This window comes from Alosa pseudoharengus, unplaced genomic scaffold (genome assembly GCF_046254945.1).
Source record: "Alosa pseudoharengus isolate Yale_2024_CS ecotype anadromous, Long Island Sound unplaced genomic scaffold, YU_APseudo_1.1 YU_APseudo_1.1_scf_4, whole genome shotgun sequence".
Lineage (NCBI taxonomy): Eukaryota > Metazoa > Chordata > Actinopteri > Clupeiformes > Clupeidae > Alosa > Alosa pseudoharengus.
In genome coordinates this window covers 35,974,313-36,000,323 of record NW_027468774.1, presented here as the reverse complement: position 1 = coordinate 36,000,323, position 26,011 = coordinate 35,974,313, and the positions used below count along the sequence as shown (strand labels likewise).

The following is a 26,011-nucleotide window of genomic DNA, read 5'->3' as shown; positions in this document are numbered from 1 at the left end:
ATCTATTCTTTTATTTAATCCCAAGTTTCCTTTCATTAGCCGTGAAGGGTGCCAACTGATCTCTCTGGAATGCCTTATGACCTGTTGCCATGCAAAGGCACTGGCTTTTGTGAAATAGACTCGGCTAGTCTATCGTTTTTGTCATTCCTTAAATCAGTCTAGACAAACAGTTCGGAAATCAGTTCGATTCATCCATTTATTTTGCCTTGAGACTTGACACATAATTTGCACGAAACCAACATGCTATTTTATGGTAGGCCTATTATTATTGTCTGTATTTATGGTATTATTATTGTCTGTATATTTTTTGAGAATGACATGATACATTTTGCACGCTTCTGGCAAAAACTGTAATGCCAGGCGATTGCTTTCTCGTAGGATTTCTCTGTGTTTACTTGGAATATCGAAGGGGAGGGGATTTAAACACGTTATCTGTCAAGCGCATAGGCTATTAGGAGGGGTCACGGAACAGAGTTTCGGATGTGGAGACAAGAGCAATTCCAATACTTTCTCTCTCTTTCTAAGGATTTCTGGAGAGGGAATTATGCATCCCACGTGTTTAATAATATTTCAACAAAATATCTGCGCGACTTGGAGAGGATAGAACACCCGGAGTCAGAATCTGGTTTGCCGCGCACAGGCTACTTACGGAACAACTTATAAAATGTACAACTATTTGCAATATGGATTTTAAGAAGACAAAGTATGGAAGGTAAGATACAGCTCATACATAACAGATTACACAAGGCGTTATGTCTGTTTAAGAAGTTCTCTATTGAGTTTAAGTAGCTCTTAGGCAGAGTATTGCTGTGTTGAGAGCAGGTAAGCTAAATAGAGAGATATTAATCTATATTCTTGCGAACTGAACAAGTTTATGGAGAAGGCTACAAGATCACATGGCTCACGTTTTGGGAATTCTCTGCTCCCATGGGCAACAATTGGGCAAAATCCTTTAGATGGGAAGACTGTTTTGATTAGGACTTGTGATCTGGCTACCTGGTACTATCAAGGTGCATATTTAAAAAAAAATCATATTGGCCGTATTGTTGTTGTTGTTGTTGTTGTTGTTGTTGTTGTTGTTAGACAGGTATTACAATAGTAGGGACACTTCTGCCGTTAGATAGCCTAATCACTCGCAGAGTAGGCTATAACCAAGTATACAGTTCCTTTGAATTTGCTGTTTGCAGTTCAAACATCAGTAATCTTCCAAATGGGTCGAAATTCTTTGATTCTGTAGACTCATAGGCTAGCTGGACTATTTCTTGGAAATTAACTTTGCTTTTCTAATCCACTAAATGCAATACAAAGAGAATATTATCACTGTAGGTTTGGGAAACCTCTACATAGGCTACTTTCTATCCCTTCTTTTAAAAATGCCATTGGTTTAAAAACACCAATCTTCTTACTGTTAGAAATCCTCTTAATGTATGGGGTTCTGTTATGGTTATGGGTATTGTATTTACCGCACGCTTTTGTCCAAAGCGACTTACAGAATATGAACCTTACAATAGTCAAAATGAACAGTAAACAGTTTTTAAAAGTTGGTATTAACGGCAACCCCCATTACCAAGGACAATTCCTTTGAAATATAATTAGGTAATTATTTTTTTCTTTTCAATCTGCACTTAAGTAAACTTGTTCCTCAAATAGCCTATGAGGATGCATTTGTCAATTGAGCCTCAAGGAAAATGGCAATCCACTCAACTTCAGCTCAACTATCAAAACATTGACAATGTATCATGCTCTATAGATTGTTTTGTTGTAGTAGCCTGGGTTATGCAATTGTTCTTAAAAAAAGGTGGGCAGAAAGAAAAACATCCTCATAGGACTTGTGAGGACTTGGGTGAAATGTTTGTAGGCCAGTAACAGGATTTCCTGTTTTAGCCATAAGGGATGTGCACACACAATACTTACACTCCAGACTTGGAGATGGAAGTGTCTCAGTGTCAAGAGTCTTGTGATGCAATGCTTCATGGAAGACCTAAGCTGCACATTCCAATTCCTATCAGCACGTCTGTCTCAGGATTTATGGTGCCAAATGTTCACCTTTTGATTTGAAACCTTCTTTGACTGAGAATTTTCATGAATTATGAATGATTAAGCATATAGTCATATTAGTCAGTGTGTGATACTTACATCTTAGGTTGTCACTGTTGTCGCTGTTAGTGTTACATCAGCCTAAAGAATGAGGCCAGATGGATTTTAAGTGGCTGCCGCAACTAAAATGTGACCTAACTAATATTTGTTTAACTAATTAATCTGCTTTTTGTAGAATTATAGTGATTTAAACGGTTTGCCTCATTACTATTTTGTGTTTATTTATTTATTCTGCCCACACTTCTAACTGCATTCTGATCATTTTGTAATGACCTCTATTTTATTAAAATGAAGATTTCTCCAGCTTAGCGGCCTGTGACACTTTAGCTAATCGTTGTGTGCCATGAAGATGCTGTTGAGTGTGAGCACTGTTTTATCATTGCACTACCTAAATAAGAGAGCAGTAAGACTGCAGTCGACAATGTAAACGTGAAAGAAAGGGGTGAGAACAGAGACAATGTAATCGTAAAGGCCTGCACCATTCTGATCCATCTGAATTGACATGTTCATTAAAGGCCAACTTTGATGGGAACGACAAGCCTGGTCTCTGTCATGTGTGATTACCCTCACTCTTTAATAAGTTAATCAACAGATATTACTGACTGGGTTGCTATGAGTTGGACCCTTTCATAACGGCAGTGGACCCAGGCAGATGAATGGGTAAATTCTGAGAACGGTTGGCAGGCAAAGCTTTTTGTTGGTCCCCATGACCCGAGGCGTTTTCTCTTCCCTGGCTACTGACCATGTTGGAATATGAAACAGGCTGATCAACTCAAGGTGGATTGTGTAATATGTATTCATTCAGTTGTGTTCAAGTGATATTTATTAGTGAATGTTCAACACCCTGATCCGTACCATGTTCCCCACTGCCGTCTGTCTGGAATTAACATTTTTAAAGGTTTAAATTGTCTTCTGATTTCATTTGAAAAGTTCAGCACTCTGGGAAAACATGCCTTTGATTGAACAGAGGGGAAAGTTTTTGGCCTGCACTTCGGACTAGCTCCATGCTCCATGAATCATGTTGCCAACACAGACTATGGAGGCATGCTAGGCATAAACAATTTAGATTGTTCTGCTTCACTGAGCAGTTGTCAGGGGCCACTGGTGAGGCAATCATGTCATTTTCAAAAGGATAGATAGTTCAGGTCTAAATTCTTTCCATATTGTGCTATTAAGCTTATTACTCTAATGTTATGTAATATATAAACACCTGTGGTTGCGGAGCAGTTTAGTACATTGTTATAAAATTTAGTAATACAGCATTTCAGCAGCAGTGTGCATGCATGGGAGGAAATGACTGGACTGCCATGCAGAACTGTAAGTACGTGGGCAGTTGTTTGTGGGTCAGCAAGCTTAGTGTATCTCCTCAGATGTCAGGCAGCCCCTTATCCTATATGACTGTGGGCGGAGGATGTAATGTAAACCACACTACTCAAATCACTCTTTTGTCTTTTATACATAACTGCCCAATCTTGCCAAACAAGACTAACCTCATGAAACCATTTCTACTGTGTGTTTTTTTTTACACAGCCAATTATTCATTGTAAATGTGTACTTTCATTTTGTTAGATTTTTTTTCTTTTGTAATTCTGTCCCCCCAAGAGAATGGTAAATGACTACACAACCCATTGGTGTGAAAAAGGAAAAATCTGCTCTCCAAATCAAAGCACTTAAGGGCTCCTTCTGCATGAACTCACTTGGTGTTTTATTTCATTACTGTGCCAAATGTACACGCTCTGGCTCTGCTCTGCACAAAGGCACCTGGACCATCTTTGTGAAAGGATTCATCCAGCGTGTGGACCTCACACCTGAGCCTTTACGGAAAACAGTCCAATCACTTATGCCATGTAGTGAGGTGAAATTCAGAGTAACCATTGCTAAATGTCATTCAGCACCCCCCCCACCCCCACCCCAAACAATATAAAATGATATGCAAGAATGTGACTGACATGTCTTGTGAAAACTGGTTTCATAACAGTCCCAGATAAATGGTAACTCTTTATGTAACCCTTGTTTTTTTTGGTGGGAAATAAAAACAGATTTAGTACTGATTGGATTGCATCATCTGACAACCAGTCTGGAGCTGGAGGACAGCCTAGCATCATTCCAAAATCAAATAAAGCCGACATACATTTACAGTCTCCCAGGTGGCGTGTTGCTCTAAGGTTGATACTACATGGGGGAACTCTTTAAGCAATGCTGGACACATATAATCAGTTCCATGTGTTCTGGTTGGATAAGATAATTTGCGTACTGATTATAACTGGTCATTTTAAGATTCACATAGACAGTCCTAACGATAGCACTTTTAAAGAATCTATGCCTTCTTTGACATGTTTTATTTGGTACAGCATATAACTGATGCCCCTCATATCCAAGGTCATACTCTGGATTTAGTTATCAATAACGGTCTCAGTATTCATTCAGTGAATGATGGACTGGAATGTTATGGACTGGAGCTCAATATGATAATTTCATTGATGGACTGCATGGTCTTTCCAATCACCCAAACCTAATCTAACACTGCCAATAACAAGTACATTAATGAGAATACCAGCACTCTTTTTATGGAAGCCATACAAATATAACAACTGAGTGTGTCGAAGACAATCTTAGTCACTTCAACTCTTAATATTCAGGGTTCTTGACTTTATAGCACCTGCCTGGGTTAAAAAGATTTTAGTGAACCTGAAGCATCATGGAAGAATATAACAACGGGAGCAAATTAGAAGAGAGAATGTGGGAAAAGCTTCACATTGACCACAATATCTTCAAATGCTTATTACTCTGAGTTAAGTAGGGCCAGACCATTTGTTCCTTTAATATGATTCATCAATAGGAACATGTATATATATGGTGCTCTGTTTGCCACTGTTGATAAGTTAACAAATTCCCCAACACACTTACTTCAAGGGTTTATGTCAGATAAAAAATATCCAACCTCTCCTGAAAAGAGAAATCTGGAATTGTCTATGCTTAACAACTACAGGCCTATTTCAAACTTTCCCTTCATGGGCAAGGTTACTGTGAAAGTAGTTTCTAACCAAATTAATAACTACTTAAACATGAATGGCCTGACAACCTCCAGTCAGGCTTTCGTCAACATCATAGTACTGAAACTGCTCTAGTTAAGGTAATAATTGAGATTCACCTGAATACAGTTATGGGCAAAATCTCCATTTTCATTCATCATTCTGTAAGTCATGTACTGCAAGATTTTAATGCAGCCTTAGTTGATCATAAAATACTGCCTAACAGATTAGAATACTGTGTTGGATTCTCAGGAAGTGTCCTCAGATGGTTCAAGTCCTTCAGAGGACAGGGATTACTTTCTTTCTTTTGCACCTATCAGAGAAAATGTCATGTAAGATCCCATAAGGATCCATTCTTGGGACTCTTTTGTTGAACTTATACGTGCCCTCACTTGGCCAAATCTTTCAAGAGTACAAGTTGGCTTATCATAGCTATGATACTGATATAGTTCTGCTTGGGAACAGGCAAATTGAAACTCAGCACCTACATCAAGGGCACTTAAGACTAGAACCTTTGTCAAAAACCGTGATCATAGATGGGATCATTTTATATAAGCACTTGATAATGAAGCCTATTTGTTGCGCACAGAGGCTGCTTTGTTGGTGATTTTGTATTTGGTTTGGTTTGTTGTCGGTATTTATTGGTAGAGGACCCATCATGAAAGTGTTGAGCCTTATGGAGGTGTCATGGGCCTAATTCAATGAAACGCCTATAAAAGAAGGTGCCTGCTTGATAACCCCAGTGAAATGCTCTTTGAAGGCTGTTCTGTTGTTGATGTTTTTGTTAGTGATTTGTAATTTTGGTTTTGACCGGAATCGAAATAGGCTTGGTTGTAGATTGGCCGCTGTGTGAATAGCACAAGGAATTTAACATCTCTCCTCTATATGTGAAATATACATATTCTTATTTACATAAATGTTTTTGTTTGTTTTTCTTTTAGATTTATATTATTTTATCTTTATAGTGCTGATCTATAATTGTCCTATGCAAAAAAGCACATTAAATGACCATTGTGTATGATAATATAAATAAATGCACGTGAATGTGAACATTGCTCAGAAAGTTGCTTTGTGTGTCATCAGCTAAAAGGCCTTGTACGCTGTCACTCCACGAGGCTTCCCACCCATAGTCAAAACTGAACCCTGTTAATTAAATTACACACATGAAGTGTGGTTAGTGGCAAATACAAAGAAAATGTCCAAGCCTCTGGTTGTCATGGGTACCGTGACATCATCACTCAGGCAGTCCACTGGGCACTCAGTATGTGTCGCATAAAGACTCTGAGATTCCAGACTGGATTACTGTAGACTGGGCTGCTTACTGATTGTTTGATAATGCTGTAAGCAAGTCTAAAATGTCCGGTAATTTTTAAATAACGTGATGTGGATCAGAAAGATTTTGAAGCTGTGTCATAGCCAAAAAAGGGCTGATAAAGAGCCTTTATACCCTTGGGTAAAGAACAAAATCTTTTTCCAAATCCTAAAACTATACCTGCTTATTCCTGGCCCTTGATGTTCTTTCACATAAAACCAGTCTCATTTTATTGTCGATACAGGGTGCGGAAATACCAAGTGCCCTTTAAATGGAGAGGAATTCACTGCCTCTCCCTGCTGGTGGCCTCAGTCATGCAAGTCAAATCACCCACTAAACCACAGGGACCAGTCAGACTAACAATTAGTTGTGTGCGAGGCAGGGATATGTCCATACAGGTTGGTAAACTCCAACACTGTTCTTTCCCTACTACGTCTTAGATGAATGACAAGCCAAATACAACCCACACACACACACTCACGCTTCAGCAGACCGGCTCGATAGATTAAATTCAGTCTTGTCAATGTGCAGCTGTTACTGCAGCTACAAGCTTAGTGCTTCCTCTCCTCCTCACCCATTGCCGATGTGATTACTCTCTCTAAGCTGAACTGATTGATGTCCAGGGGCTACACGTCAGTCCACACCAGAACCGGTGGTAATGATCTGGATGGGATCTGAATGGGAGGTCTCCACATTGACACAGAAACCTTGAAGCCATAAAACTGGAGTGGTGTTGGGGATGTGGTGCTCAGCATATGTGTTTCAGGTTTTGAGACAAACCAAAATTGTCATCCCTCATCATTAATATAGAGTTCACAAACTTAATTTGGAATGTTCTGTTTGTTGTCTTTTTTTAGATTCATGAACAGTAGAGTTCCCCCTACCAAGAGGTATCAGCCCACAGAATACGAACATGCTGCCAACTGTGCCACCCATGGGGTAGGTATGGTGATAAAGGGACTTTTCTTTACCACTTTCTGTGACCTCAGTGGGGTTTCTGTGGTCTACAAAGTTAAACTACAACTGAAAGCAAAACTGCCATAACACAGCAACTGTAACAATAAGGGAATGGGCATTGTTGTTTCAGTAACTGTCACACACGGATATGCTTTCACCTACTAAAAAAAACATTATCTGCACTGTGTTTTCTGCTTTATCTGCATATGTTTTAGTTGTCTTGACTTCCCTACAATGCTGGTGTTTTTTTCCTGTGTCTTCTTTGGTCCTTCTTTACAGTAATAGACCTCTCACTGCCGAGAGATCCCCCCCCCCCCTTTTTTATGAGCATGTTCCTGTGGTCTTGCAGAAGTGGTGCTGTTTGGATAACATCCTGTGCAGGCTGATCCCTGCTCGTTACAGCAGCACATCTGGCAGGCCTGCTCAAAGTGCAGGCTAGCGTGGAAGCGCAGCACGTCCGCGAACCAGAGATAAAATCCTCTCTGACCTCTTTACTAAACACACTAATACCACCGTGTATGCTGTGGATTTTTTTTTTTTTAAAGGAATCTAACGTATTTTCACTCAGTCAGTTAGCGTGTTGCTCTGTTTACTGTACTCTACCGTTCTTAAATTGTCCTAAAATTGTTGAGAGAATTGCTTAAAACTTAAACTGTTTACCATGTTGTTAGTCACTTTGGTTAAAAATGTAATGTAATGTAAGCTTTCCTTCCTCCTGAGGAGAGTGTCAGTCGCTGTCGCTTGCATCTCTTCCCTGGTTGTTCATGGGTGGGGTGAGAATTTGTGGAAGTCATTAGGCACCATTCACATTAGAGCCAGTGATCTGACAGCTTCGGCTATGTTCGCCACCCACAGTGGGAGGTAAAATCTGTAACCTTCCCAGGGCACTGTGAGCATTGACAGATAAATGTTTGATCTCGCGGACTCAGAGTGACAGATGGACAGAAGGAACCGGCAGAGGGCCCTTAGGTTTAATCTGAACCGCAGGCTTTGCCAGTCAATCAGTCTTCTGCTTCGCCTTGACCTGATGTGAAGCGAGTTACCCAATTTGTAAAACGTACTGGAGTGCCGCAGGGACCCTCAGTGCTTAGGGAGGGATTTAATTACCGGAAAAAGGAGGATGACTTAATTTTTTTCATCTGATAGTTGATGATTCAAAGTGCTGTAGCTAAATGATAATGCAAAGAGCAGATAATAATTTCCCCCGCTGCTTGCTAAGAGGTCTCTAGATGTGCTAATGTGGATGTCTCTCTCTCTCTCTTTCTCTCTCTCTCTCTCACTCCACTCAGCTTTGGATAATTCCTAGCATCCTGGGTGGGACTCTGCTCTACTTTCAGTCAGATGACCACTGGAAGTCCGTCACAGCCTGGATGTATGGTAGTGGGCTGTCCGGCTTGTTCATCATGTCAACCATGTTCCATACCATATCCTGGAAGAAAAGTCACCTCAGGTTTGTACACTGAAAGGGACAAACACGCATTGCACAAGGAGGCTCTGCAGATGTTGTACCCATCCTTCCCAAACAATTCTTCATTAAATAAGGGCTACTCATGATGATGTATCCCGTTGTAGATAACAGTCAGGTTTCAACCTTCTGTTCCCACCCCCTGGGAAGTAAAATAAGCACACAGTACCATACTCATTATAAATTGCCCTAGATATTATGAGTACTAATGAGTTTGTGTGTGTGTGTGTTTATGTTTGTGTACATTCAGTGCTGTAAGAGTAGTAGAAATGTACTTAAATTGGAAATTTACTTTATTTAAGTGGAAATATACTATTGTCTCATTTGTTGAACAAAATGCGTCAAGAGCTATACCAAATACAGCTGAGGTATTTAAGCCAAGATACATACTTTTGCCTGACAGCATGTTCTTTGTTGACTGTAAACAAAGGATGGAGTCAGGTGACACCTTTTCCCCTATAGACATTAGATCCTGGTAGGTTATTAACATGAGACTTAGATGTCAAAGCAAGTGCTGACACATATGCAAATAATAGGATATGCAAATATATTGGTGGAAGATATACAAACAACGGCAGTTGGAGTTATCTGGTGTGTAGCCTTGCATGACATGTTCCGTTGTTCCGCTACAATGTCTGGTGTAGCCAGTTCCATTGATTACAGTGGCAGCTAATTGTTGCAACAGACACTCCGTGAACAGAACACTTGAGTTACATGCCTGGTGTAGCCTCCCTGTTAGTTTTTGCAGTGTAATTGTTTTCTTGCAGCTCTGGCCTATGCAGTGGGGTCATAGGAACATAATTTATTAAAGTAGGCTGTTAGCCTAAAATGCATGCAAAGACTGCCACTGCAATGATCAGAACATAGAACAACAGTTGAGGTGATTTTAATATAGTGGGAAAAATCTTCGTAGTCCTACTTATGGCACATTTCCAATGCCTGACATTCACACACACTTTTGCAAGTCAGCCTCAGACATTGAAGAGCAATGAAGGCAAAACAGCTAATTGTATCTTTGGCTTGTTTTTTTGCCTTCAACTGTTATCAAAAAGGTTTTGAAACTATGTATTCCATTTAATTTGCATGAACAAGCAACCCCAGAGTACATCTATCACAGTAAAATTCAATAACTAAACTTTTAAAAAAAAACAGAGAACCGTGGCAATAGATACGCACAAGCTCCCTCCATAGGGTTACCTCAACTGTCTCTCCAAATAGTTGTTTTGCATCAGTCATCCTGCAGGTCTAATGACTCATCTGGACATGACATTTCATGTCTAATTCACTTATTCAGGTCTGCAGGAACTGCTGATGTTGGTCAACAAAATGCAAAAGGTAACTCACGCGGCATGGCATGAATCAGAACTAATTTGAATAAGCCATCATTCAATCTGTAGATATGACTCCATGCCAGAGACTTAACTATAGGAAGGAGAATACGTGAGGACATAGACCATGTTATGTGTTATTACACTTTCACTCTTTTTTGTGTGAAAGTGACACTTTGTCCTATTAGACTCATGCACACTTAACCCAGTGTTTTGTTTTGTTTCATTCGGACTCTCGGGAGTGCTGGGGAACAAAGGTGCTCCTTTCTGTGCTTGATGAAAGGTTGGCATGGCTCTCCTGAACACCTTTGTCCTTGTTTTGACAGGGCTATGGAGCAGCGCTTTCACATGTGCGACCGGATGGCCATCTACTTCTTCATCGCTGCTTCCTATGCCCCCTGGTGAGAGCAGGATGCATGTTCAGTCCACAGCATCGTGGCCCACATGCCGCCTATGATCCCAGTGTTATTTTTATTTTTGCCCTGCTTATTTCCCTAAATCCATTAAAAAAAAACATCCATTACTTATAATGAGGTTTCTTTTTTTCTGATTGCTGTTGAAGTATGGTTAGGGCTGGAAGTAGAACCCTTAAAATGGCATTAGACTGGCCTCGACTTGGTCCCCAGGCTGTGTTGTGGGTTTGTTAATGGGCTGTGTGGTGTGCTGTGCTGTTTGTCAGGCTCAACCTAAGAGAGCTGGGGCCCTGGGCTGGCCACATGCGCTGGGTGGTGTGGATCATGGCGTGCGTCGGCTCTGCGTACGTCTTCTTCTTTCATGAGAGGTTAGAAAACCCGCCAAGCTGTGCACCTTCTCATCATATTCTTTAGTCTTAAGAGATGTTCACAGTGTACAGTGCAGGGAGCAGGACTCAATCCCTTTCCACACAAAGAGCTCTTTGTTGAAAAATGGGTCCTGTGGGATCAGACAGATTCATTTACAGCTTCTTTTTACATTATACAATGAATCCCTCCTCAAAGGGCTCAAACTAAAACCTTTTAAGGACTCTTAAGAAGGGACAAAGAAGCTTAATGCATTCATTGTTCTGTGAATATTTACATTCATTGTGGTGAAAACACATAGCGTTTCCACAAAAAAACATAATCCAGGCTACAGCACATCAACTCATTCTGATGGGTTTTTCTGTTATGTATTTAAGGTACAAGATTTTAGAGCTGCTCTGTTACGTTACCATGGGTGTTGTCCCTGCCTTGGTGTTGTTGTCCATGGTAAGTGAAACTACCTGTACTAATATTTCAATTTTCTTTTCAGTTAAACAATCTTAATAGTAAACATCCCCATCATTCCACCCAAAATAAATGCAAAATATATTATTTAATTATCTATGTGAATGACAGAGTACAGTAGTTGCATAAAAGCTAGAATCAAGTGATTCTAGATGTGAAGCTGGTCTGTCACATTGAACATCCATAGGACACTTCAGAATCAGAGGAAACACTGATCAGTGATGTTCTGAATGTCCGCAACAAACAAGGTGAGGTCACCACTCATGTGTCCCACCCGTCCCCTGCAGGCTAACCGAGACGGCGTGCTGGAACTTTCCGTGGGTGGTGTCTTCTACTGCCTTGGTGTCGTCTTTTTCAAGAGTGACGGCCTCATTCCTTTTGCCCATGCCATCTGGCACGTCTTCGTGGCCATTGGAGCAGGCATCCACTACTACGCCATCTACGCCTATCTGTATTCGACGGAGAGCGGTTACATGAAGACGTCCAGGTGACAGTCTCTCAATCTGACAAAGAACCCCCCCCCCCCCCCCACGAGAGATCGGGGCGCAGGGACACACTGACAGGCCACCCAGAGGTGAAGAGCAGTGTGTGACAGCTGGGTTTTCTGACACACGCCGCAAACGCTGCCTTGATGGTCCTACTGGCAGCACAGTACGTTCCTGACATCTGATCACAAGTAGCCTTATAAACCTCCAAATGATAGATGACAACAAGAGGGATAAACTGTGGACCACTGATTTTGACTGAAATTGTTCTTCTGTCCTCAGAAAAAATCTGTTTACTGGTAGAACTTGAGAAAATCACTGAACTTGCAGACCCAATCCAATACACACAGTTAAACGACTGTACTGTTGCTGCATTTTATAGATTCCATTTTAATGTGTTCTGTGTTAGATGTTAAATTATTAAGAGCCATATCAGAGATCTTTCGAAGAGATTATACTGCCTTTTTTTCTAGTAGGAAGCGATCCTCCACGTATGTTTATGAATCAGATTTTTACTTCACTCGTGCCACCAAGAATCATTGTGTGACATGCTGTGTCATTCTGAGGTCATTCGAAACTGGTGGGACGAGCATATTCTATCAGCCTGCCCTCTTACCCTCAATAGTTTCTACTACGGATCATCAGTTACAATTGAGATACATCACTGCATATATATGCAGTACATGTGTGGGTGTATTACAGAGTGGGTTTATTAAACTTCCATGACTAGTATTATCTCTAATCCAGGTGATCTCATTGCAGAACAGTTTTCCGCTCCAGCTTTAGAGCTCATTAGCCATTGCTGCAGTGTTTGTTTGCAATCGTCGGTGGTGGTGATTATGTGTTGTTGAAGCATTCAGCTGCTTGTAAGTGCCATATGTGAGAATTCACTCCTTTGATGACAATGATCGATCATATCCTGCACAAGTTTGTCATGTATTTTTGACATACAGAGTAATATTGTGAATCTCCTGTTAGACGACTGAAAAATATCTTTATTTTATTTGTACAAGGCATATAATGTCTTTTTTTCAACCTCTGAAAAACAAAACTGACCGACAATCAACACTATTTAGTCAATGTTATTGTTGTATGTGCCTAACATACAGCAGTGATACTCAGGAAACTTCACATTTTCATGATAAGATGTAAGTCACAGAACTTTCTCATATCAGAATGCATTCCATGAGCATTAAAATAGTACAAGGCACATTGATTTGTAAACAAAGGGCAGATGATTCTGCTAAATTATCATTTAATTTGATGTTAATTCAGGAGAAAAATGTGTTCCCTTGTGACCTTATATCACGTTCATGGTGCTTGACCTTTTTCCAACATTCCAATCCAAGATGGTGTAGAACCGCTTTGTAGTCATTTTCCATGTATCAAAGTCAAGTATGCACATATATGCACTATAGCGTTACGACTGTTAGAACAGCTGAGGCTACTGATAAGGAGAAGTTAATGAGATGTTTATGTGTTCTTTGCAATTCAATGGCTGGACAATGTTTTGTGTGTTGACACCTGCAATGTATGTAATTTCAACCTGGAAATTAAAATGATTTTTAAGTGCATCATGATTTTCTGTCATTGTAGACATCAAAGGAAGAAGGGAGGATAAAGTGCATTAATTAATGCAATTGTGGCTAGGGGTGTGTGTGTGTGTGTGTGTGCGCGCCTGTGTGCGTGCATGTGTGCACAGAAGGCCACTCCAGACATCGCCATGAGCCTTCCGAATCAGTCTCACGGTCTCAGTCCTCTGTCCCGCTGAGCTCCACTGATTGAGTGATTGATTGATTGACAGCTGTCAACTCTTGACGCCCACAGAGGCAGCTGGCCGCCTCAGTCGGTCAGTCAGATAGTCAGTCTCCCACTCAGCCCGGGAGGAAGTTGGACTGTTTGTGCAGCAGTTCAGTGATGGTCCTCATGGCGCGGGGCAGGGATGTGTTGGTGTCCCGGTGCCATCGTGCGCTTTCGCCCAACGCGGGCGGCGCCAGCACGAACTGGGCCACGCTGGGCAGCTTCAGCAGGTTGGTGAGCTCGTGGGCGCGCGTGATGATCTCCTCCGTGTCCTCCTCACTGTAGCAGGCCAGCACGGGCTTACTGCGAGCGAACGTGCACAGCTTTGACAGGCTCAGAGACAACCTGGGGAGGACACACAAGGTGATTGGTCAGTGAGGGGGGCAAAAGAAAAGAAACACTACTATTACATGATGACAGTAACAAAGTGTTACACATCCATTTTCAAGCCTTCTTACACCAAGTGTAGAGTTTTAACTGCAGAGCTGAAATATTATCCCATTCCCACCGCAGAGTTTTTAAACAATGACAGATCCAAACAGAACTGAGAAACAGGAGAAAGAGAGGTTGGAGAGATGACAGGCAGCACAGTAAGACGAAGTGAGGAGCCTGCCGGAATGTTCCGGAATACAGGCAAGTGTCCATATGTAGCCCACGCTGTGTTAGACTGTAGTCTCTAGCCCAGGGCGCAGGAGATATTTTGAAAGTGAGGGGGACCAAATTGTGAACACAAACCCATAGTGAGATCAGATTTCCAGATATTGGATCGCCACCTCTGGCCCACTTTCGACCATCATATTTTAAACTTGCCAGAATATTAAGATAATACCCTTGATTGTTTTCAAAATATTTTTTGATAAAAATGGAGAAAACTGTGAGATGGGCACAACGCCAGATCTGCCCTCAGACCAGCTTCTTGCTATGTACAATTATTTAAAAAAAAAATTTTTTTGATTTATTTCACACTACTTGGGCCAATGGTAGAATACTGGTCACTACTTGGGCCAATGGTAGAAAAAAGCAACATGGGATGTTGATATTTTATGAAGCCATGAATGAATCATCATGCCTATGATCCAAACATAGACTACATGATCAAATAGCCTAGTTAGGCCTACTTAAATGGTCTGTAAACCAAATAAACTCTCCACTGTGTGTTTGCAGTTAATATTTATGCAACGTTAGAACTTAACAAGTGTTGGCTTAACAAGTTACCAGTCCAGAACACACAGAAAATTGCAACAGAAAGTTGCCTTTATAATCAGAAAGTTGCCTTTATAATCAACTATTTGTTCCAACAGCATTTAAACAAAGCATTTATAAAATTGAAAAAAGAAATTACATAAGAAGTAAAATAAAATACTGTTAGTGTAGTAACTGTATCACATTATCCCAAGCTTCAAAGAGCTCCCCATGTCTGTGACAGGCAGACGTGACACCGCTAAATTCTCAGCTTGTTTATACCCCACACTGAACGCATAAGAACGCTAGGCCCATCACTCTGGGGTGTGGTAGCCTACTCTCTGGGATTTATGCACCAAGGTAACTGAAGTATCCAATTTGTGTCTTGAAATGTTTGAAATAAATGTCTTAGAACAAAAACGTTGATAGACTTGTATTTTATAGTTAGGCTAGTGAAAATGAGTTGATAAGTAGGCTAGTTGAGTTTGTTATCAATAAACATAACAGCTAATGTCATGTTGAGCAGGAGGAGTTGAGCACTAGGCTACCATAAATCCTCAAATTATGCCCGGCATTGATTCTATTTATAGCAGGACAAATAAAGGCAGGTTCCCATATACAATTGCCTGATATACCAACAATTGCCATCAGTCCACTAGAAGACATTGTTTCGATTTAAGTCAATGAAATAACACCTCTTCTTAATATTTTATTATATGTTGTATTGTATTTTATTATGTTGGTTGGATTAATAGCCTACGGTTGGCAAAGAAAAGTCGTTTTCCTACCATGGGTCTCCAACACAGTTCTCAAGCTCATTCTCTTGCCGACCCTTTCGAGCTAATTGCCAGAGGCTGAAGCCTTAAACACAATTGTTGCGACTCAAGGCATTCCAGCCCACAAATTTTATAAAAAAAGTACTAAATGATGCATAATTAAACAATAACTCAATTTAGGCTACGCAAAAAGGTTTCCATTAGGGCCTACAGCACAACCCCTATTCAATGAAGGGCTGCCTTGTCTCGCAATAAACAGCAGTGGAAATCCTGACACTTTTTCAACTGCATGAAACTTAACAATGAACCATCAAATATCTCCCAGATTTCAGTGCCCATCAGTCCCAACATTTAGCAATATAATCATACAGTCCAAAAGTAAATTAAATCCCAAACCAAACCGAAAATGCTTTTGATAGCCTACCTGTATGCCGCTCCAAACGAAACGCATGTCTAAATGCAGGTTAGAAATATTTAAAAAAGCCTGCCTCGAATACCAGCCTGCCTCAAATAAAGATGATGATGAATGATCCAGCAAGTAGCCTGGATTATTTTATGATTGTTAGTAGACAAACTGGCTTCAGATATCCAACAGAGTGAATATGAGATTGTGCAGTCTTACAGTATTGTAGATGGCTGTGGTTTTCATGATGTGATGCTGTTAATGGGGAGTTTTACATAGTTAGCACAAATCCTATAGGTTATTATTTATTTAGCGTACCTATAAGGCTTTTTGTCCTTATCAAAAGTGAGGGGGACGACGGCTGTCTCTTCAGCACTGCGGGGGACATATCCCCCACATCCCCCATGCCTCCTGCGCCCCTGCTCTAGCCTAAAGCTCGAACCCGCAAACGTGCAGCCCCTTGGACTCAGAGGGGTGGGTGCTAGGTGCTAGCATGGAGGCTGAAACCCATGGGTTAAAAGCTAAAGCTGACTGATATTTAGCAGATGCTTCCATTCAAATTGACCCGAACTTGACCAAGTGTTAGTCGGTGACATGACTGCTGCTCCCCCACGCCCACCCATGGATGCTACTGTAACGTCTCTCGCTAGCACGTGTTTTAAAGTGTCCAGGGGGGTGGTCTACATACTTACCACATAGCTAATGTATCCACTGGCTAACATTAAAGACAAACATTTTTTTTTCAGTTGATCACAAAGAGGAAATATGCTGCCGCCTAGAGAAGAAGCACTGCAACCATTTTGTTTTTCAGAGCATTCTACCTGTTTTGTGTGGCCAATATGTGCGCTTCTAGTAATTATCTCTGAACTTTTCAGAAAGTGTTCTGCCATAAAAACAACCTCCACAACCACCATAATGGTATACGATGTATGTATATGTATGTATGCATTTATTTTTTTATTTATCCTTTGTTTAACTAGGGTAATCACAGTGAGGACATCTCTTTTCCAAGTGAGCCCTGGCCAAGAAAAAATGTACAAACCCTGGCCATTGCATAAAACTGCAACGACCCACAGTGCCATGTCTAGACAGCTAGACAGGAGAAGACTCAGTGTTATGGAAGCAGGAGAAGTGAGGAGAGGAACGGGACACCGCTCCTTCACATGTACCTGGGGATGAGGTCCTGGCTGCGGGAGGCGAGCTTGGCCAACGTGGTCATGAGGGTGGTGAGGACGTGTGGCGGGTAGGAGGGCGGGCTGGCCGACTGGCGCACCTGTGAGATCTCGAAGAGCACCGCCTCCAAGCTCTCGAAGAACGAAGTGATGAGCTCCACAGAGCAGCGTGGGTCGTGTGCCACTGACAGGTATTCACCGATGAGCCACACCTGGATAGCCACACACACACACTAATGTTGATTTGATATAACTTCATGGCATTATTGCTAATAAAAAGAAAACCAGCTTGACAGGTTTCTCAAATATGCCCCAGGGTTTCTGTCCATAACTGAATTTGGGGATTGAGAAATCCTGTCTAGTCAACAATCCATCCACGTCAGTCCTGAGCATCCGACCACTAGAGGCAGCATAGGAGCTTTGATGAGGAGCTTTGTCCTCCCCTTGAACTCACCACATTGGTGTAGAGATCCTCCTTGCTGTAGATGTTGGCCGTGCTCCCAGCAAAGTCCAGCAGCTCCCGGGACTGGTCAACAATGAGAGAAGGGTGGAGCTTGCACAAGGCACGAATATGAGTGCTGAAGACCCTTTAGCGGGAGAGAGAGAGAGAGAGAGACTTAGAGACAGAGACAGACAGATTAGTCAACTGACACTCACCACATCCCACTGAGAAGATTGCATGACAATAGCAGTGCCAATATATTCAAGTTCAGCATTCTCAGACACCTAAGGTCTATGTCAATCATTTTGTCAAAGCAAACTTTGAGAATAATTCAGTGACTATATACTCCATGACAATCAAACAATGTTCATTTTTTGATAATCCCCCTTGATCAACATTTAGACAAAACAACCTCTAGCCACTGGTAGTGATTAGACATGAACTCACTGATTTGGAATAATATGAACTAATCATAATTTTAAGAAAGACTGGGGGGTTTGTTTGAGCATTGAAACCAGCACTTATTTGGGGTTAAGGAATGAGTATTTTCCTAGGCATTAAGTATAATTATATTTATTGAATAAGATACAATATGGCACTCATGACTAGAACACAATCCCTGCTCTCTCACCAGACACTTACCTGAATAGCTCTATTTTAAATTGATTGATGTTGTAGAGCAGGCTGCTTCTTTCCAGCAAGACCAGGGTAAGCTGGTTTGTCAGCTTCTGATCAGCAAACTAAAGGGAGGCATCAAGCAAATCTACTTATTTTATGTTTACACATATGTTTTATGTTTTCTGGTATATATTATAAGGCAATATTAAAAACAATAATGCAATGGCTGCCATTTACTTCAGTGACGTTATTGAAGAAGACGTGAAGTAACACAGGGACAACTTGGGCACACTGCATGACCCGCGGACTTGCAGCCATTTCAGACAGGACCTCATGGAGTATGTTTAATCTGTGGCACACAAGCAAACCCTTTCACCAAGAGGACCAAATACAAGCAGTGACAGTAATAGTGTCATTTTACCAGCATCTAGGCCAATAGCTAAAATGCCTACAGGACCGATACATACTAATAATAACAATCTTAACACTATATTCACAAGCTTGACCTCTGTGTGAGATTTGCAAAAAACTGTGAGCCATATTTGAAAACTGCATGGGATCTTTAAAGACCTCCTTGAAAATGTTCCCACAGATAGTACTTACCTGTCTATGGTGTCCCCGGAGCCAGCCTCAGGCCGGAGGATATACAGAAACAGGCCTCTGTAAGATGGCTGCCTGAAGACCTCCAGAGCGCCGGCGATCTTGGAGCCATGGTCCCACAGCACACGTTCAGAGGCCTGGTAGGTGGCCGACCTGCATAGAGCACCACCAGCCGAACCACTCAGTCTTTTGATTGAAACAAACTTAGTTTTTAATTCAGTGCCATGCCCAATGGATGAGTGTAACGGTATCTAGCTGTTACGACAGCTGCGCAGTATGCACGTTAAGTAAACCTCCTTCTCGCCGCCTTAAGAGACATGCTAGTAAGAGATGCTAGCACCCATGGGTTTTTAGCTCCCTTGCTAGCGCACTTGTCTCCCAATCCAATGATACTGCAAGTTGGGGTTTCGAGTCCAGGCAAGTGCTTACTGTAATTTCCTGTGTATTAGCCGCATTGTGTATAAGCCGCAGGACAGTGTTTTATGCACTGTATTAGTATTTATGTTTTACCCTTGGTTATGCTACCAACACATCTGGGTTGAGTTACAGGAGGAAATATATTTTGTAATATCTCCATAAAAATAACACAGCCTGAATAAAGGATTGGCTAATGGAAGAGTCTGCTGGTAAGAAACAAGTTAGTATGCTTTGAGTAAGACTTGCAGACTGACACCGTTTGAGCAAGCCAACCCTGCCTTAGGTCACAGGTCTCTGCAAAAATATTTCCTCCAGACTGTTTATCTTCGTGCTGCTGTTATTACACTGAGAATTTCAACACAGATCTCCCTGTAACGTCTGTTGGCTTTGGGAATGGGATGTACCCCTGTTCCAAGATTTAAAGAGACAAAACAAGGTTTCAAACCACTCAAAGCTGACTATCCATGTTTACAATTTGTCCTGTTGACTATAAAAAAAGTCAGCAATATTCACAGCAAAATTGGATTGATCCCATTCTGAGCCAGAGCATGCATGGAAATATAAAATTGGCCAGGTCCACAAAGAATGGTCCATACTTGGTAAAATTCCAGTCAGTTTTAGTTTCTTCCAGTGGCTTCACTTTTGACTGTGTCTTTTTTAATTGGCCTTAAACACAGTCCTGCAGTTTACACACAATGTCGCTAACACACAGAAAATTACTGTATAACAGTTACTTGATTGCCAGCATAGACTATATACAGTCTATGATTGCCAGGTTTTTGATTTGAACCTCTATAACTCAGGAGACCTGGAGGTTTACAGTGTAACTGTTGACTTGAATTTCCAGCAGGCAGCTTGCATACTAGCGTGCTTGTATGGAATTATCCTTACCTTTGCTGAAGGTCCAGTGTGGCGGCCAGGCATGGCAGGTCCAGCAGGGAGTGGAGGATTTCCACAGCTGTGTCCGGGCTCATCAGTGAGGGCAGCAGCTCCATGTAGTCAGAGATGAGGGCAGGGCTGTTCCAGGCCAAGAACTGACGCAGGGGGAGGAGAAGCAACACAAGAAGTCAAGTGAATATTCTTAAAAAAAGTTTCAGTGCTCCCAAACATCTAACGTATCCAAGCATATAGTGTACGTCAGGGGTGTCAAACTCATTAGGTAGTGGGCCGGATTTGTTGGAATGAGACCTCGTGGGGGGCCGTCATTTCATGGTCATTTGTCTGCATGGGTATCAGAGTGTTATTTGATGATATCACTTATGAGCAAACAAGTACAAATAATGTACTGCTGTCATAAACTGCTCTCTCTCTTGAAATGCCCAACTTCCATGTTAGTTTTTCCGCTTCTTCCTTCCTGAGGATGGTTTGGAGTGCATATCTTTGTGAATATCTTTTTTTCTAATTTTCCCTTCCTACCTAAAACATCTGGGAGGCCGTATGAAACCTGCTGGCGGGCCTGATCAGGCCCCCAGGCCTTATTTTTGGCACCCCTGATCTATGTCGACCTGTTACTGCACAAATTCTAAAGTAACAAAATGCAGGAATTCCCCTTTTTCGTAAATTTACAATGTACCAGGCAGAGGTACCCGTCAAAAAACAAGGGAAAAAAAGGCCCATGCTCCTATCCATGATAATAGTCAGAGAGGCAAGAAGTTAGTGTTAGTAAGTTAGTGAATTTTTTTGCCTAGCTATTAAATTAGCTTTAGTTAGACTTTAGACTTTGCACTTTGCCCATCATTAAAGTTAGGGCACATTGTGTTGCTTTAAACTGTGTAAAAAAATATATGAAAATATATGCAAGCTAAGTCCATATTGCTGCAATCTGGAACAGAACATTCTATGTGGTTATAAGTTGGAAAATGTCTCATTTTTCAGATAGAATTTGCTAAGGTTAGGCATCTAATTCATGTCACCAAACTCTGTTATTCAACTGTATGAGGTATTTAGGCCCCGCTACAAAAGGTGTAATGACCCATGTACCCTGCACTTACCTTAAACAGGTTGGGAAAACTCTGCCTGTACAGTGAAACTCCATCCTTGAGCACAGCTATGTTGGCTCTGCAGAACTGGACCAATTCGTATGCCAGCGCTGGTTCGTTGAACAGCTCAGATGGGAAGCGAGAGAAGAGCTGTCTGAACACCACCTCCGAGTCCACTGCTGCCATCTCACCTAAAAACCACACATCTCAATTGGGCACCTCATTTTTACACATGTATGTTCTCATGAAACTATTGCCTGATTAAGCATTATTTGTATTTGCCAAAGATACACTGTATGAGCCAAATCAGTCATTATAAACATAGACCTTTTTGTTACATGTCATAAGGCATTACCATCTGGCTTCACTGATACTGACAATATTGAATAGCCTTGAATTTCCCCTTGGGGATCAATAAAGTATCTATCTATCTATCTATCTATCTATCTAATATAAAACAGTTATAATGAATAATGAATAAATGTTCTTGACAAATGCAAAATTAATTCCTTGTATACTGTACATCATTAGATAGTCATTAAAAGCAGCAGAAGTAAAGCAAAAATATGCTCTATTATGCAAAAGGATGCTCAAAGGTGGAGCAGTGATTTGACCTGGAGACTGGCGTGGAGCACTTACTGTGGTTGAGGTAGAACTGGGCGATGGGGATTAGGACTCGGGCATAAGCCAGCTCGACACTTATGCGGCCGTAGAGGGCCTTCACGCTGGGGAAGGCACGGTACACGTACGATGGGTCTTCTTTACAGATGATATCCATAATGGTGACTGCCTCCACTATGCACTGAGAAAGCAGGATGATATTTGTGAGAAACCTTGGTAAGCATACTCCATTGAATATAAACTGGATATTCTTTTTGTGTAGACCTTGATTGATGTTAAACTGAGGAGTGCCAAGCTTATTGTAAATGACACTGTAAGCATCATTAAATCCATTCTTAGTTTCTATACCATATTATTCCAATGACACCTTAATGGGTCTTCTTTTATCCTTTCATACTATATTTTATCTATAAGTTCTATGTAATAGAAAGTTCCACAGTAATCTCACATCTGACATTAGTATAAAGAATAAATGCAGAAAAGTCACATTAGAACACTTCATACCGCTTTCTGAAGTTCTGTGTCAGTCCTTTTTATCGCCTCTGCAATAAGCACAAATGATCACATTTACGATATGAGAGAGCTCTGATAAAACATAAATACCCTCACTGCCATTAAAATATTTAACATCAGCTCACAGCAACCTGCTGTACATCTGCATTCACAGGAGGGGACATTCTCACTCAGCTAATTGATCATGTTGCAAGCAACAGTATGCATATGTATACAATAAACAATATCAGCAAGGGATACGGTGGAATAAGGGATAAGGCGTGACTCACTGCGGTCACTCTGTTCAATGAGCCGGTGGCAGTACTCAAAGGCCTTCTCCCGGAGCCTCTCCTTCGGGGGCAGGAGCCTGCTGGACGAAGATGTGGCTGAGACCATGGACACTACTGAGCTGTCCACCTCCGACCGGTCATCTGCTCAAAGCAAGAAACCCCCCTTGTCATTCACCCTCCCTGCTGTTTGTACTTATCTGTGTGTGTGTGTGTGTGTGTGTGTGTGTGTGTGTGTGCACGTACGTGTGTTTGTGCACCCATGTGAGTTTGTGTTTGTGTCAGCATCCTAACTGTCTTGCCTTTGAACATCTACCATCCCACAGAGTTAAGCTGCAACTTCTTCTGAGGGATTCAAGGCTGGACACCTAGTGGTAGTGAGTCTTATGTCCTTAGTCTGATTGCTAAATAGGCAGCTTAAGAATTATTATGATCAGCCAGCTCCATATAAAGGTGAAACAAACATGAGGTAAGGCCTTATGTGTCCAAAACCTCCACATACAGTATCTCTACCATTAACAACGTCACAGGATCAAGATGCAATTCAAAACCTGAGACATTATTATGAAGACAATTAAGATAATTGCAAATAGGGTGTGGCATGCTTGCACACACATGCATTTCTTTATTCAGCCCATTTGTAGCCCTTGATTAAAAAAGTAATGATCAGAGGCCTAATTTCAGAATGTTATTGAAGCCTTGATGGCGAGAAGAACGGCACACTGGGGGCGGACGGCTTATGTTCTGCAGCTTACCTTGTACCTGTGACAGCATGATCTGAATTGGACTAAGGTGGGCTAGCAAAGATAAAAATCCAACTGAATTATTTTTCTTTCACGTAAATGTATACTTAAATAAAACAATTGAAATCTTCCCCAACTGCGATCAAAGGAGACCATAAGTTCCAATAGAACACATGAAAGTAAAGTTCATCTACCTGACTCTCCACCAGAGGTTCCTTCGGTGTCGTAGGTGAGCAGCCACTTCCTGATCATGGAGAAGGCATACATGTTCATCCACTGGTCCTCCCCGAAGCTCCGACCCACACACAGCACGGTGAAGAAGTCCCCTGCCACTGCACCATCCACCTCTGTCACCGGAACAGGCTGGTGGCCAGCAGACGTTAACATACGGTTAATTATTTCCCTCTGATACATACACATTTAATTATTTTGAAGACGCATCATTTTGAATAACTTCCAGTGAAGACCTATTTTTCAGGCTGAGTGTTTTTTCTTCCATTTAGGGAAGTTGAGTTAAGAGTCCAAGTGGTCTGACACAGCTGTAAGGAATGGGGTTGAGTGAGGTGAGTGTTGGGGGTTCGAGTTCAGGTTTGTGTGTGGACAGGTAATGGTTAAATGCAGTTTGTTGACAGTTACTGAGTTAGTACGTAACTGGGAACACAAATAATTGAAAAGTGCTTTTGTTCAGTAGTAATTAATCTGAATGAACAGACTGAAGGCCAAGAGAGGGGTCTCTAGACACTACTTTACCTGTCGTGTTCTCGGTCCACTGAAAAAGCTACCAGAAGACATGGTGGCTCCCTGCTGAATGCTGGCATACCTCAACCAGTCGACCAGCTTCCGGCTCACCAGATTTACCTGATCTGTTGGACAGTAAGCTTGCATTAGTTGTTTTAACTGTGTTCCAAATCACAGAAGCATACACATATCAAGAAACATCTACAATAGCTACAATGTCCTATGCATCTGAAATATGTGTCGTTTCTGCATCACACTGAACAATGAACTACTGTTAAAGTGGATCCCAAATAGAAAAGGGTGAATTGGTGTTTATGTTGCTTACCCTCAGTGAGAATCTCTGGAGAGTAGCTGATAAGCTTGGTGAGAATGGGAAGCGTGTGTTTACATATTTGCCCGTCGGTTTGGCGGGCTTCCATGCATTTCAGCATATGCTGACAGACAGGGGCCACATCATCTTTACAAGCAACCTACGTATGGACACAAATTATTAACACAGGTGCACATTACGCGCATGGATAGGCTACTAACAACGAAAAGGGTTAACGTTACCTGCGAAAGAACAACAGCTGCAACATAGCTGCTGGATTTGACGTCCTCTGCTAGACCGGTAGAGAGGTCCTGGATGCTCAGGGGAAGGCTCTCCCGAAGAACAGACGAGAAGAGGACCTGAATCTGCTCCGGATGTGCCTTGGAAACCAACAACATCTGCAACTTCTTCTTGAGGTCTGATGGGAGTCTAGGAGTAGAATAACAACAGACGTTCACAAATTAACTTACTTCCCACGTTCACAAATTAACTTACTTCCCTATAATTTGGGCAAATGACGCCGAAGACAGGGGAAGCTAATCTTATACCAGCACTTTGTAAAACTTACGTCTTCGCATATTTCGTTGCTGAAACAATCAAGTTGAGCCTCTGAAGAGAGTCGATGGTTTCGTTTCCAAGATCTCTGTTGGTGTTTAGTAGTTTAGAAATGCGACCATAAAACTTCTGAAGCTCCTCGTCTTGTATTTCTCTGCCCAAAACAAATTGACACCAGTGACATCAACTGAAGGGATTCATAAACATATTTTGCAAGTAGGTCAAATGTTATTTTCCAGCAGCCTGCTGTCATGTCATGTCATGGGGTAGCCTAATATACTTGATGACATCCAGTTAGCCTCCTAAAAATATAGGAAGTAAACTAAATGTATCTAATTTGCTGTAAGAAGTGTCCTCTTTAACATTCACAATTTAAACTAAACAAGGCATAGCCTACCTGGCCTGTTTCAGCAGACTCTCGGTGCCAGTTGAATACATTTTCCTTGACACCTTTTGAAATCCAAAACAGAAACATTGATTCCGTTCATAAATATGTCCCGACTACAAATCACGTGCTATTTCTTGGGTTCCGGTTGACCCTGTGTGCTCATGTTTCTCACATGAGCACACATGCTAAAACGAAGCATCATATAGTTAACACGATCAGCCTGTTAATAATTAGTATAATAATTATACAGTTTCCCACAATAACGAAGCACTTTGGTAAATGTCACAAAATGACGCTGATTTTAAAGTTGAAGGGCCAGAGCCGTATACGGCTCTGTGAAGGGCTTAACTCTGGCGACATCTAGCGGTCATTTCACAAAATCAACTGACGTGACGGGCAGATGTTGCTGATGGGATCATGAGTGGGTGCCTGTGTTCCAGTTTAGATGGTGAGCAGGTTAACTTGTGATATTTGCATAAAATCCGTGAATATTCAACAAGACCCTGCCTACTTGTTAACAACGCTTTGCTCTGCCTCCGCCCTTCCAGTGCTGGAGATTCACATTTTC

The 26,011-nt window shown here is 41.6% G+C and overlaps 2 protein-coding genes across 4 annotated transcripts; one reads left to right on the top strand and one right to left on the bottom strand.

Annotated features, from left to right (window-relative positions):
• The first annotated feature begins 6 nt into the window (after positions 1–6).
• mmd2a (monocyte to macrophage differentiation-associated 2a) lies at positions 7–13,494 on the top strand. Of its 2 annotated transcripts, XM_076266076.1 has the most exons (8): positions 7–253; positions 526–712; positions 7,299–7,380; positions 8,688–8,848; positions 10,518–10,592; positions 10,871–10,972; positions 11,348–11,417; positions 11,723–13,494. In XM_076266076.1, the coding sequence occupies exons 2-8, from the start codon at positions 684–686 to the stop codon at positions 11,924–11,926; spliced, it is 723 nt and encodes a 240-aa protein (XP_076122191.1). In that variant the 5' UTR covers positions 7–253; positions 526–683; the 3' UTR covers positions 11,927–13,494. The 2 variants fall into 2 exon arrangements, with proteins under 2 accessions (XP_076122191.1, XP_076122190.1); XM_076266075.1 differs by lacking the exon at positions 7–253 and having other exon boundaries at positions 457–712.
• ap5z1 (adaptor related protein complex 5 subunit zeta 1) lies at positions 12,702–25,560 on the bottom strand. Of its 2 annotated transcripts, XM_076266073.1 has the most exons (18): positions 25,453–25,560; positions 25,069–25,209; positions 24,743–24,929; positions 24,516–24,660; positions 24,203–24,315; positions 23,647–23,815; positions 23,465–23,506; positions 22,713–22,853; positions 22,435–22,472; positions 21,949–22,111; positions 21,322–21,500; positions 20,222–20,364; positions 18,917–19,066; positions 18,551–18,662; positions 18,338–18,435; positions 17,708–17,840; positions 17,251–17,465; positions 12,702–14,065 (listed from the first exon to the last, which is right to left on the bottom strand). In XM_076266073.1, the coding sequence occupies exons 1-18, from the start codon at positions 25,491–25,493 to the stop codon at positions 13,795–13,797; spliced, it is 2,481 nt and encodes an 826-aa protein (XP_076122188.1). In that variant the 5' UTR covers positions 25,494–25,560; the 3' UTR covers positions 12,702–13,794. The 2 variants fall into 2 exon arrangements, with proteins under 2 accessions (XP_076122188.1, XP_076122189.1); XM_076266074.1 differs by lacking the exon at positions 23,465–23,506.
• Between the last annotated feature and the right edge of the window lie 451 nt (positions 25,561–26,011).

Bases quoted from the DNA above. Each gene is read 5' to 3' on its own strand.
- mmd2a (XM_076266076.1), top strand. From the start codon at position 684: ATGGATTTTAAGAAGACAAAGTATGGAAG. The intron at 713-7,298 runs GTAAGATACAGC...GTCTTTTTTTAG, and splicing joins AAGAAGACAAAGTATGGAAG to ATTCATGAACAGTAGAGTTC. The intron at 11,418-11,722 runs GTAAGTGAAACT...CGTCCCCTGCAG, and splicing joins CCTTGGTGTTGTTGTCCATG to GCTAACCGAGACGGCGTGCT.
- ap5z1 (XM_076266073.1), bottom strand. From the start codon at position 25,493: ATGTATTCAACTGGCACCGAGAGTCTGCTGAAACAGGCCAG. The intron at 24,661-24,742 runs GTAACGTTAACC...GTCCATACGTAG, and splicing joins CAGCTGTTGTTCTTTCGCAG to GTTGCTTGTAAAGATGATGT. The intron at 21,501-21,948 runs GTAAGTGCTCCA...TGTGGTTTTTAG, and splicing joins CCAGTTCTACCTCAACCACA to GTGAGATGGCAGCAGTGGAC.